At 56.0% G+C, this 11,363-nt stretch overlaps 4 protein-coding genes across 4 annotated transcripts; 2 read left to right on the top strand and 2 right to left on the bottom strand.

Annotated features, from left to right (window-relative positions):
• Positions 1–1,274: 1,274 nt before the first annotated feature.
• Positions 1,275–2,153, top strand: PG997_012972 (uncharacterized protein; the record flags this gene model as incomplete). Its single annotated transcript, XM_066817286.1, has 1 exon — positions 1,275–2,153. One exon carries the CDS (start codon positions 1,275–1,277, stop codon positions 2,151–2,153), a length of 879 nt encoding a protein of 292 aa, XP_066662978.1.
• A 111-nt stretch (positions 2,154–2,264) lies between these two features.
• PG997_012971 (uncharacterized protein) lies at positions 2,265–4,580 on the bottom strand (the record flags this gene model as incomplete). Its single annotated transcript, XM_066817285.1, has 2 exons — positions 2,265–3,959; positions 4,098–4,580. The coding sequence occupies 2 exons, from the start codon at positions 4,578–4,580 to the stop codon at positions 2,265–2,267; spliced, it is 2,178 nt and encodes a 725-aa protein (XP_066662977.1).
• Positions 4,581–5,755: 1,175 nt separating this feature from the next.
• Positions 5,756–8,472, top strand: PG997_012970 (uncharacterized protein; the record flags this gene model as incomplete). The annotated part of the gene is made up of 5 exons (XM_066817284.1): positions 5,756–5,842; positions 5,902–6,045; positions 6,530–6,800; positions 7,394–7,696; positions 7,802–8,472. The coding sequence occupies 5 exons, from the start codon at positions 5,756–5,758 to the stop codon at positions 8,470–8,472; spliced, it is 1,476 nt and encodes a 491-aa protein (XP_066662976.1).
• A 149-nt stretch (positions 8,473–8,621) lies between these two features.
• PG997_012969 (uncharacterized protein) lies at positions 8,622–10,773 on the bottom strand (the record flags this gene model as incomplete). The annotated part of the gene is made up of 7 exons (XM_066817283.1): positions 8,622–9,167; positions 9,220–9,320; positions 9,380–9,726; positions 9,936–10,029; positions 10,120–10,260; positions 10,324–10,381; positions 10,567–10,773. The coding sequence occupies 7 exons, from the start codon at positions 10,771–10,773 to the stop codon at positions 8,622–8,624; spliced, it is 1,494 nt and encodes a 497-aa protein (XP_066662975.1).
• Between the last annotated feature and the right edge of the window lie 590 nt (positions 10,774–11,363).

The raw sequence follows: 11,363 nt of genomic DNA, 5'->3' as shown, positions 1-11,363 counted from the left end.
GCGGCATCAAAACTCGAGGGGGCAATGACAGCAGTCAGGCGCCAGTGCGGGATGTGCTTGGCTGCCTCAAGCTACACCGTTTGCGACCGTCACAGTTAGGTAAATTCTCTCGTTACTCCATGCTCTTGTCCTGGAATTGTGACCGTTTTCCCCCTTCAGACGGGGAAACGGCAAGAGACATTGCAACGAAGGGCAAGGAGAGTTCGTTTCCTCTATGATCATCGGCAAGACTGAGCGCAATACCGACTCTGTAACAGGGCAGTCTGTTGCTTACCTCGCTACCTAACCCTGCGAGCAGGGAGATCTGGGGTCCGGTCCCAATGGAGTAGCCGAAAACGGACAGGGGATCCTATAAACGGAAGGAGCCGGTACTATGCGCGGCAAAGAACATTAATTCTCTTTTGGGTAGTCTCGACCAGCGTGATTCAGTTCGCCGGAATCCAGACGCGCGAATGATTCGGTCGAGACTCGCGCTTGATACGCGCAGTGTGTCAGTGAGGCATACCCTACACGAGGCCAATGGAGGCTATGGAGGACAAGCTTCGGTGTTGTTGGTATATCAGTGGTTCTATATAGTGAGCAGAACCCAGCATTCCCCATTCCACTGAAATAAGCATAAATCGACGACGACGGACAAGTCCCTTCGTTGCTACATATGGTTCACGAGGTGGGACTGTGGTCTGCATCAACCAGAATGGTACTGCGTGTTCGGATAACGCGAGCTTTTCGCGCTGAATCTCACCAAAACGTACCACGTGGTATTCCAAAGTCTTTGGGACGTTCTTTTTTTCTTCTTCGGGCTCCGGGCCGTATCACACGGGCTGCCACGACATTTGTTGCTGACTCCGGGCGTTAGCCGTCGGAAGAGGGACAATGAGCGTCGCGAATGTGAAAACACTAGCGGCAGCACCATTACGAAGTTAAGAGCGTCGAAGATGGGATGAGACTCGATTGGTTGTCCAGCTGATCCGATAGGCTGGGACGGACGGTGGTTGCAGTAAATACTGTGTGGATTATCGCTAAGCTTCAGGTACTTACTGTGTGAGATCAAGATCGTCATCCATCGAAGCTGCCCCCTCCCCCTAAAATTAGCGCTGAGACTAACTCGGAGAACCCCATCTCCAAAATCTCCAAAAGATCGCAGCTAATTTTCGGGCCACCCACCCCCACTAACCGCCCAGCCGTCCGTCATTACATCAACACCAACGCGCGCCGTTGTTACCTGACACCCTACTAGTATCAAAGCCAGGGCGTCGCAAAAAAATCCAAACAACATGATTCGACCCCAGCCCCAAGAAGTCGACCTGCTCGTCCTGGGCGCGGGCTGGACCTCGACCTTCCTCCTGCCCATCCTGGAGAAGCAGGGGATCCAGTACGCCGCCACGACGACCGACGGCCGCGACGGCACCATCCCCTTCCGGTTCGACCCGGACTCGGACGACGAGGGCCAGTTCAAGCGCCTCCCCAGCGCCACGACGGTCCTCATCACCTTCCCGCTCAAGAACAAGGGGCCCGCCGCCCGCCTGACGCAGCTGTACGCCAGCACGCACCAGACTACCCAAAAGAAAAAGCCCCACTTCATCCAGCTCGGCGTCACGAGCATCTGGAAGGGCACCGACGGCTGGCAAGACGAGTCCTCCCCCTACGACAAATCCGACGTGCGCGGCATCGCCGAGGACGAGCTGATGGCCGTCGCCGACGGCGCCGTCCTGGACCTCTCGGGCCTGTACGGCGGGTCGCGGCAGCCGCGGCACTGGGTCGACCGCGTCGTCCAGACCAAGGAGGACCTGCGGGCCAAGGGCGCAGTGCACCTGGTCCACGGCCAGGACGTGGCGCGCGCCATCGTCGCGCTGCACCGCCACTTCACGCCCGGCCGGCGCTGGATCATTTGCGACATGCACATCTACGACTGGTGGGACCTGATCGAGGACTGGGCCATCAGCGCCCTCGCCGCGGCGGAGGCGGACCCCGCCAGCATGTCCGAGGCCGAGGTCGCGAAGCAGAAACGGCTCTTGACCTGGGTCGGCGAGCTCATGCAGGAGGAGGGCGTCAAGGCGTTGCCCCGAGACAGCGCCCGGTTGGGTCGCGTTCTCGACGGCCGCGCGTTCTGGAAGGAGATGGGGATCATGCCGATTTGCGGTCGTGTTCGGTAAAATTGAAAAAGGGAACAAATAGTCAAGTGTATATATATCAACTCCATATCCAATTCGCTCATACACACGTCTGTGCGACGCAAACATACATAACACCCTAAGTACATACTGCTACTCCTCAAATATAAGTTCGTCCCACAGCTCGTTCGAAAACCGATTCTTCAGCTCCTCCAGTGTCCAATTCTGCCCCTTCCCGATCTCGGCCAGCGCCGCGCGGAACTTGGGGATCTGGTCCTTGTAGGCGACCGTCTTGAGGTACTTGCGCGCGTCCATGCCGCCGAGCTGGAACCCGTCCCACTCCTTGGCCCAGTGGGGGCGCACGTTGAGCTTCGCGCCGTGGCGGTCCGTGTAGGACATCCAGATGTCGGACATGCGCTGCACGTAGCCGGCCCACTCGCCGTCGTGGGCCGCGTCCGGCACGGTCAGGACCTCGATGCTGGCGGTGCCCCAGGTGTTGCCGTGCTGCGGCGCCATGAGCATGTTGCTGCCGCCCATGATGCGCATCTCGAGGGTGAGACGCATGGGCGCGGTGCCGTCCTCGTTGTAGATGTCGTAGACCAGGTTAATGGCGTCCCACCAGGCGCGCTTCACTACGGTGAAGTCTGGCCGCGAGTCGTCATCAGTGCGCGCCGGGATTGGAATTTGGAATTCAATGTCGCGGACCCGCATGTTCTGGATCCCGCGCTGGAAGTGCAGGGCGTTGGGCAGGGGCGTCACAATGGTCGGTTCCTTGTCCTCGCCCGCCTTGGGCTCGAGGCTGGCCATGCCGTTGATGGCTAGTAGCTGCGCCTGCCACGAGCCCGGGATCTTGCCGAACAGCTTGCTGCTCGTCATAATGTGGCCCAGCCAGCCCTGGACCCATTGCAAGAAGACGGTCGCCGGGTCCGGGTACTCGGGCCAGACGGAATCGGCGTCCACCTCCGCAACGTCAGCGGTATTCCATGTGTTGACCCAGGCCTTCTGCTGGTAGGGGAACCAGAACCATTCGCTGTAGTAGTCGTTTTCGGCCCTGTTCTCGAAGTCGGCGTCGGCCGCCTTCAGCTGCGTATCCGCATCGGCCTTGTCGAACCACTCGGCTCTCAACGCCTCGGGAATGACCTCCTTGTTCACCGGCGGGATGGCCAAGCCAATGTCCATCTTCCGCGGCTCCAACACGGCGTAGGTCATGGCGTCCAGCTCGAAGGTGATGTGCGTGACGACGCCCAGCAGGCCGAAGCAGCCTGCGGCCGCCTTGATCAGTTCCGGGTCGTCGACCATCCGCAGCTCCCCATGGCAGTCCACGTACTCGATGCGACGCACGAGGTCCGAACACGTCTGGTGCCTGCGCCCGGCGCCGTGGCAGATCGGGCCGTTGACGCCGCCGATGGTGACCTCTACGAGGATGACGTCGACTGGCAGGGCCCAGGTCTTGTTCGCAAGGGCCCAGCGGCGGAAGTCCTCGTTCGTTACACCGGCGCCAATACGGCACAATCGCTTCTTGGGCCCCAGCTGCTCCTTCAGCTCAATGGTCTTGAACTCCGACATGCCTGGCACCATCGCTCCAGTGAAGTCGCCGGGTTCCAAGCTCATTGGATCGGGCATGGACGTGACCTGGGTCAGGCCGACGAAGGAGACCAGCACGTTGTTGTCCTGGCTGAAGATGGGGGACCAGCTGTGACGGTAGCCGGCGCAGCGCACAAGCAGATTGTTGGATGCCGCCCAGCGGACGAGGTTCTGCACACCTAGGACTGTGGTCGGGACGAATGTGTACTGGGGTGTGTTTTTGACGGTTTGCCCCCAGTTCTGGAATTCAATCTGGGTAGGGACCTGGGATTATTACGTTAGCTAGATGGCCTGGGTGCCGCACGCTTCAGTGTTGCTCACCAATTTCTTTGACTTGGCTTCATCTTCCCATATCTCCAGTGAGATCGGTGGCTGTGTCCTGTCTCTGAAGTAGCTCGTAACAAGACCCTTAACATTGAGTATCTTGAGGAGTATGTTCTTCAGTACCGCAAATAGCGACTGCTTAACAGCAGAAGTCTGGTCCTCCTTAGCGGCAGCGGGGTGGTGTATGGTGTGACTGCCAGGGAATTTGAAGTCTTTCCTGTTTACCACTTCTTCTGCTGTATCCCCCTCCAAGAAGGCTTTAACTTGGTTCCTCAACTCAGGCGGCTCGATATTCTGCAGTGCCAACTTGAAAGTCAGCGTGTCGCGCAGCGCCCTCAGGATACCCCTGATCTGAACTTGAGGGTCGAAGTCATTTTGCAGCACTGGATCGATCACTTCGTGCTTCAACAGGTCTGGGTCGACATATGATCTGTACCTGCTTTCCCCAATGTGATCATGAATATCTTGGAGAATGCGGTTTCGCTGGAGCTCTCCGACGCCCAGGGATTGTCTCTTGGTGCCCGCAGCGGGGGCGGACGACGACGAAATTGACGCTGGCATGGCAGTTGTTGCTTACGATTAGCAATAATCAAACACCCGGGGCCCGCCACCCTCGCCCACGCCGGCCATGGGCTCCCTCATATATACCTCGGCAGATAGGGCTGAGTGTCAGTCTGACATGCCTCGATCATATGGTCGGTACTCGAGGTGGGTTGCAATATTCTTGCTGGCAGCCATTGGGCTTACCTCTGCCGATCTGATTGGGCTGGCAGGGGACCCGACGCTGCCGCCTCGGGAGCTGAACCAGTACGATGCCGGGATACCTCCCACCGCGAAGCGATTGGACAATGCGCCCGGAGCGACACAATGGGACGCAATTCATCATATGTGTTTTCGTGTGGAGCAGGCTCTTCGCGAGGCGATGAGCTGCATCAGTCTGCCACGATGCCAATTGCCGTTTCATCCAATGCGACGTTCGGCTGATGCTGATTGATGGCATCGCCAGGCAGACTGCAAGGCGTTGGGGCCATTGCGCAAACCCCTGGACCGGACCCCAAGAAAAGCAAAAGGACGTTGCGGCAGGTCGAACGAGGGAAAAAGGAAAGAAGAGGGGACATTGTTTGCTCGCTCGAGTCCAACGTCAGCCCGGCGGCGCTTAATGGCCTTCAGCCCTCATTGGCGAATTGGGGGCCTCTGCAGCTGAGCCCCTCGGAACTAGACTCCCCCACGAACCTGTAAGATTCCGTCATCGCCAGGGGATTTTTAAGGGGCTGAGCTGAGACTTATTAGTCCCGACTGGTAGCAGTCGTGTGATGGGTGGTATTAGGCAAATTAGGCAAACACGGAGAGGTGAGAGCTTGTTGGTCAATTCGCGCTCACCGAGGGCTTCGCTGACCCGCGAACAACCGATTGGCGGCCTTCCGCATTTCCAACGTCGACCCATTCAGTCAGCATGAAAATTGAGCCCAATTCGAGAGAATGCATACATTTTGAAGACCAATCATTTTGTTCACTGAGTGATCGATCCCCACGATGATTTCTCGATCTCTGTTGAGTTGTCAATCGGGTAGTCATCCCCAGTATCGACAACCATATCAATCAAGTCTTCGCCAACGACGTGATCTATGCGCTCGTACTCCACGATACTCTCAATTCCGGTCAGCCACTTCTAGGTCTTTTTGATTTTGTGCCCGCACTTCACCTTGGAGTGCGCGCTCGTGGACGAGCAGCTGGCCATGGCCGGCTACCATGGCCGCCTCCATGCGGCTGGCGATGCGGATGCACGTTTCGCCGGGCCAGTCGTGCAGTGCCAAATGCATATGGTAGTTGTGCACGCCTTTCACGGGCTTTTCGACATAGAGGCTGTGGCCTACGTGCATAGACCAGGCCCGCACTTTTCCGACCACCATATGGTCGCGGTGTGACGTATCATCCGACGGAGGATCTCTTCGTCAAATTCCATTCCCGCAACGAGGACCGAAACCCCTTGCGGGCCGTTCCCGTGGCCGACCACAGTCCTCCAAATGTCGGTGTCAACACTGAAAGGCAAGGGCATGACTCCTTATCGTCGAACTGAACACTAAAAAGGGGTTGGCAGACTCAACTAACTTGCAGTCCTTGATGGCAGGCATTAGGTTTACATATAATGGCTTTACATGCAGTACCTGGCACTTCCTTAACACCTGAGAACCATCTCAAGACCCGGCATCGATCTTACCCCATATATAGTATAAGTATACTCATGATTTATTGGAAGAAAGGCTGGCTGACTGTCGGCAGCAGTGTGTTACTGCCTTGTAATGTTGTAACGCTTCCTTACGACAGTTTTTCGTGATGCTGGCACGACCCTGGCTTCGGCCCAACTCTCGACTCGTAGCCTGTGCGATAAAGGAACCGAGGGGACCGGATCACCTTCGCGGAGGTCATGTCTACCACCGGCCCCTTTACGTTGAGGAGGACTTTCATGGAATATTCCACCAGTATCACCGGTATCTTCCACACGAAACCAGCTGAACAACCTACAAGAGCCGAATCTGATTGTTGATGTGCTGGTCCTGTCCAAGCCCTTTTCTGGTTGGCCGCTTGGCCAAGAACGCGCCCCCGAGAAGGGCGACTCCAAAATATTGGTAGAGCATTGGTTCATCGGTTCTTGGGGGAAGGAGAATGGGACACCGGCATCTGAGAGACAGATATATATGAGTGTGGCAGATGCACATGTCATAGAAGCAGCCAAGATGCCCATCGCCATCGACCGAATCTACATCATGCTGTTAGATGAAAGTAACCAGATCATTATACAATAAGAGAAGCTACAATGCAACATCCCGGTCTGTATTACATTATCCCTGGCTCTAGACCTTGGATCTTTTGGCAAAGGACAGCGCTTCGGTGTCTAAGGGGATGAGTGTTTTGCACTTCCACCACTCATGCAAATACCACCATCGTTTCTCGCCCATTTCGCGCTTGGACAAGAAAAGCCAAAGATCCGTAGAATAATGAAGTAACTGTCGATTGCGAGTGCCGAGCCAACATCAGGGGTTACTGCGACACGTCGCATGAGTTCCGCCGAGAAAAGAGGTCCCTCCGAGATTAGAAACTCCTCATTGGCCCTCGTTAAGCGCAACACGACGAGCCTGTTTGATTTCGGGTAGGCGCTGGGGAGAGAAGCCGCCTGAACCCTGTGTGTTGCAAGACGCAGTACGACCCGGCGCGTTGGTCGCGAGGAGACCCAACATCTCCTTCTTTCCCACCTGGCAACACCGTGGACGACATTTTTCCCAAGGGATCAAATCTCCCACGATAACGTCCTGTCAGGAATTGTTTGTTTTGTTATACACCTCGACCTTCTACTGTTTCTGTAACATATCCTGCAGACCCTTTGGTCAGCTTGAGCGATATGGCTATGTCGTCACTCTGGAATCATTCCCTGTTGTTATTGGTGTTATTCCTGTTCCCCTTCCACGCTGTAGGTGCCGCGAAGTGCTTTTACCCCGAAGGGCAGGACGCCGCGGGCGACGCACCATGTAATCCTGAGCTGGATACCAGCCCCTGCTGCGGCGGCGGGTATGGCATGGTCTGTCTAGAGAACGGCTTGTGCTTAGGACCCAAGACCAACATTGTTCGAGGTTCTTGCACCGACGCGAATTGGGGACCTGGATGTTCGCGACTCTGTCTAGGTATGCACACCCTCCTCTCCAAGAGCAGCAGGCAGAGAAGCGGCCAACACTAGGGGCGCTGCACTGCCTTCAGTTGAAATGGAGGTCAAACTAGCCAATGCCCAGCTAACAACTCAATCAACAAAGGGGGCAGTATGGGCGGACCGGACCTGATCTCGTGCGCGAACTCTACAGGAAACGAGGGTTCATACTGCTGCGACCACTTGTCGAACTGCTGCGATACAGGCGTCGGTCGCTTCCAGATACAGCGGCCACGACCAACGGCGTCTTGGAACACACAGGCTTCGCGATTCGAGCTTGTCGCCCAATCTTCCACATCCAGCAGCGCCGCTACATCGGCAGCAAACCCCACAACATCATCCGATAGTCCCGGTACCCAGGGCGATCCGGCACCAACCACCGCCGGCGCGACCCCACAATCGACGGAGAGACCCGCCGAGGAACAGCAAGGGCTTGCCTCGTCGACCGCGGCCGGCATCGGTACAGGAGTCGGAATTGGTGTCAGTGCTTTGGCAGTCTTCGGGTACATGGCGTTGAAGAGATACCGGAGCAACAAGGCAATCTCCAACACACAGGCGGCTCCTACTGGGGGAGACCCTATCGAGGTAGACGGCAGTGCACAGCATAAATATGACACGGGCAACTGGGGGTTTTCAACATCTGCTCAAGAGCTCCACGGTCAACAGAGGCCGCAAGAGTTGCATGACCAATATCGGCATGAGCTGCCTGAACAGTATCGACCGCAGGAGTTGCCTGGAGATTCCTACAGGGGCTGAGTTTCCCGTTGGGCGTTGGGGGATATATATGCTGAAGCTCTCTCCATTTTATTTACATAATACATTGTAGCATAAGTAGATATAATATTATTAATTACTATATATAATAGTAAGTAAAATCACTATATTTAAATTAAATTACGTTAAAGCTAGGCCTTAACGCTCACAGCCCGAAGGTCTTGTAGTGACTTCCTCACGGCCAAGAACGAGACCAAGAGCGCGAGGCCGCCCAGAGCGGCTCCCATGGCCCACGAGGCCTTCAGACCGACGGCGTAAGCCTGGAGTACGCGGTCCAGCTCCTCGCCGCGGAACGCGCCGCGCATCCCGGTGGCGCCCACCGCCAGCACGTCGGAGGGCTTCAGATTGGGTACCAGCCGGCCCAGCGCCCGGATGAAGCTGTTGGTGAGCACGGCCTCCGTCGCCGCCACCCAGAGGGCCCCCGTCACTAGCTGGAAGAACATGACGATGGCGGTCACCAGGGCAATGTCCTGGGGCGCCACAATCGTCTGGGTTACCGTGACGGGTATCTGGATGCTGCATCCGACGCCGAAACCCATGAGTAGTTGGTATCCCACTATTTGGCCGATGGACGTGTCTTGATCAAAGGTGTAAATCAAACCGGCACCGAGCGTGACGAAGGCACCCCCAGGGCCAGGTACCATTGGTAGTGGCCAAAGTGCGCCAGAAGGTGGCCGCTGAGCCAGGTAGTTAGGGAGCTCATGAAGATCATCGGAAGGTTAAGGATACCACTGAATGTAGGTGTATAGCCCCTAACCACTTGGAAGTACTGGGGTAAATTGTACAAGGTGGCGAAGTTGGCGGCGTTGAGGCTTGCCAAGGCGTTAGCACTACTACTTACCTAAGTAGGGTAAGACGGGCATGTATGGGATTGGATCCGACGACTTACAAAAATATGAAGCAGTATAAGGGAGGATGGTCCTGTGCTTCAAGAATCGAGGTGCTAGGATGGCATTGTCTTCGGAACGCCATTGCACGATAGCGAATAGAACCAGCATAACGACAAAGCCGACAAGCGTGCCGATCACCGGCGAAGAAGACCACGGATCGATTGTCCCGGCACGCTGCATGGCCACGGTAAAGCAGATGGTCCATCCAAGAGACAGTGCGATACCTGGAAGGTCCAAGGCCACAAGCAACTTTTTCGGGCTGATGGGCACCGGCTGGGTCGTTGCTGGTAAGAAAATCATGAGTAAGATCATAGCAACACCACCGATCGGGAGATTGATATAAAAGCTGAAGAGGTTTTGTTCTTGTTAGCCTCATCATTACTTTTTCAACACAAGGGCCAAGAGGGTTATACAAGGAGTTATGACGTACGCCCATCGCCAGGTCACCTTGTCAGCAAATACACCTCCAAGAAGGGGTCCCACTACACTGGCGACGCTCCAGACCGCGCCCACGAGCCCGAAGTAGGACGGTGCCTTGGCCGGGGGACGATGGACGCGATGATGTTGTAGATGCCGCCGGTAACCCCTGCGCCGCCGAGGCCGGCTACAGCACGGCCGACAATCAGGGCGATGCTACTGGGTGCCGCGCCTATATCGTGATACGTTAGAACACTTTTTGATTTTTATCCTGCCTATTGCCGCCTGTCGGGGGTTGGCGACCCCAAGGTCATAGTCATACCGCATACCACGCTGCCTACTTCGAAGATGACGATGGTCGTGAAGAAGACGAGTTTCTGGTTGAAGTGTGTGTAGGCCCTTCCCCAAAACGACTGGAATACAGCCAAGGTGATGAAGAAAGCAGCAGCATACCAGCCGATGTCTGCGATGGACTAGAGCTGCCTGTTAATACTCCTAGGCGCCTGTAAATACTGGGAGTGCTCACAAGGGAAGCTCACATTAAACTCGTCGGTGATCTTGGGAATGACTGTCGCTACAATGGTCTGAGGCCGAGGTACACCACACGAGACATGTCAACACCATGCCGGGTAGCGGCGGCCAGCAGGCCATGGGATTAGGGCGATTGTATCGTACCATGTCAAGAGCAACCTGCGGGAGGGGAAGGGAGGAAATGTGTCAGCATCGTTCTGAAGTCTTCGGCAAGCCGCACTACTGAATATGTACTCACTAGAAAGATGCTGAGAAGAAGAGCAAAAATAATGGCAATAAGTCGCGGGCCGGCAGGATGGTCCATCTTTTTCGTAATGGCTTCACCTTCCTGTGAATGTGCAGCTCTTTCCGATGTCCCACCGCCACCGTCCGAGTGGCCAGCCTCTACTTTGACGGGAACTTCCCCCGCAGCGGGTGTCGCATCTTGGTCGTATGGTGATGGCATGGCGCGGCGCACGAGGGCCCAGAGCTGTAAGCACACAATGAAGCACGTTGATGTTGACTCGTAGTCGTGGTTTGTTTTCAAACCCGGGGCTCGATAGAGAGGACGGGGGAGGGGGGAAGGGAGACGCGGGTCGCGTTTTGGGAGACCGGAGTTTCTACATCATTTACTCGGACTCCGTACCTTGCAGGGGGGGCCGGCCGTCGTGGATAATTGGCCGAGTGATTGATTAGTGATAGGCTGACCGCGATATGCTACGCTTACTGTAGCTATGGACTGTCTGACTCGCGGGGCCCAGCATATCCTATGCATGTCCTGGGGATACTGTGGAGTTAAAAGACCCTATAGGTAGTATGCAGGCTGGGATACGGGCCAGGGCATGGATCCTATTCCATTCAGGTGGACACTTTTTGCCCCAGGGGCCTTCTGACTATCGGAGGGCATGACTCGTAATATCAGGTAAAGCACCGGTAGCAGTATATCCACCTGGAACGACACAATGGGGCTCGCTACACCCAACGGAGATGGTAGTTATACTATGCTCTAGTAAACAAAGTATCTCAGGCAACGCCGCCCACCATCTAAGAGACTGA

This window comes from Apiospora hydei, assembly GCF_038363865.1.
Source record: "Apiospora hydei strain CBS 114990 chromosome Unknown utg000009l_segment0_segment0, whole genome shotgun sequence".
In the NCBI taxonomy this organism is placed as follows: domain Eukaryota; kingdom Fungi; phylum Ascomycota; class Sordariomycetes; order Amphisphaeriales; family Apiosporaceae; genus Apiospora; species Apiospora hydei.
The sequence above is the reverse complement of the archived record's forward strand: the minus strand, read 5'-3'. Positions and strand labels throughout refer to the sequence as shown.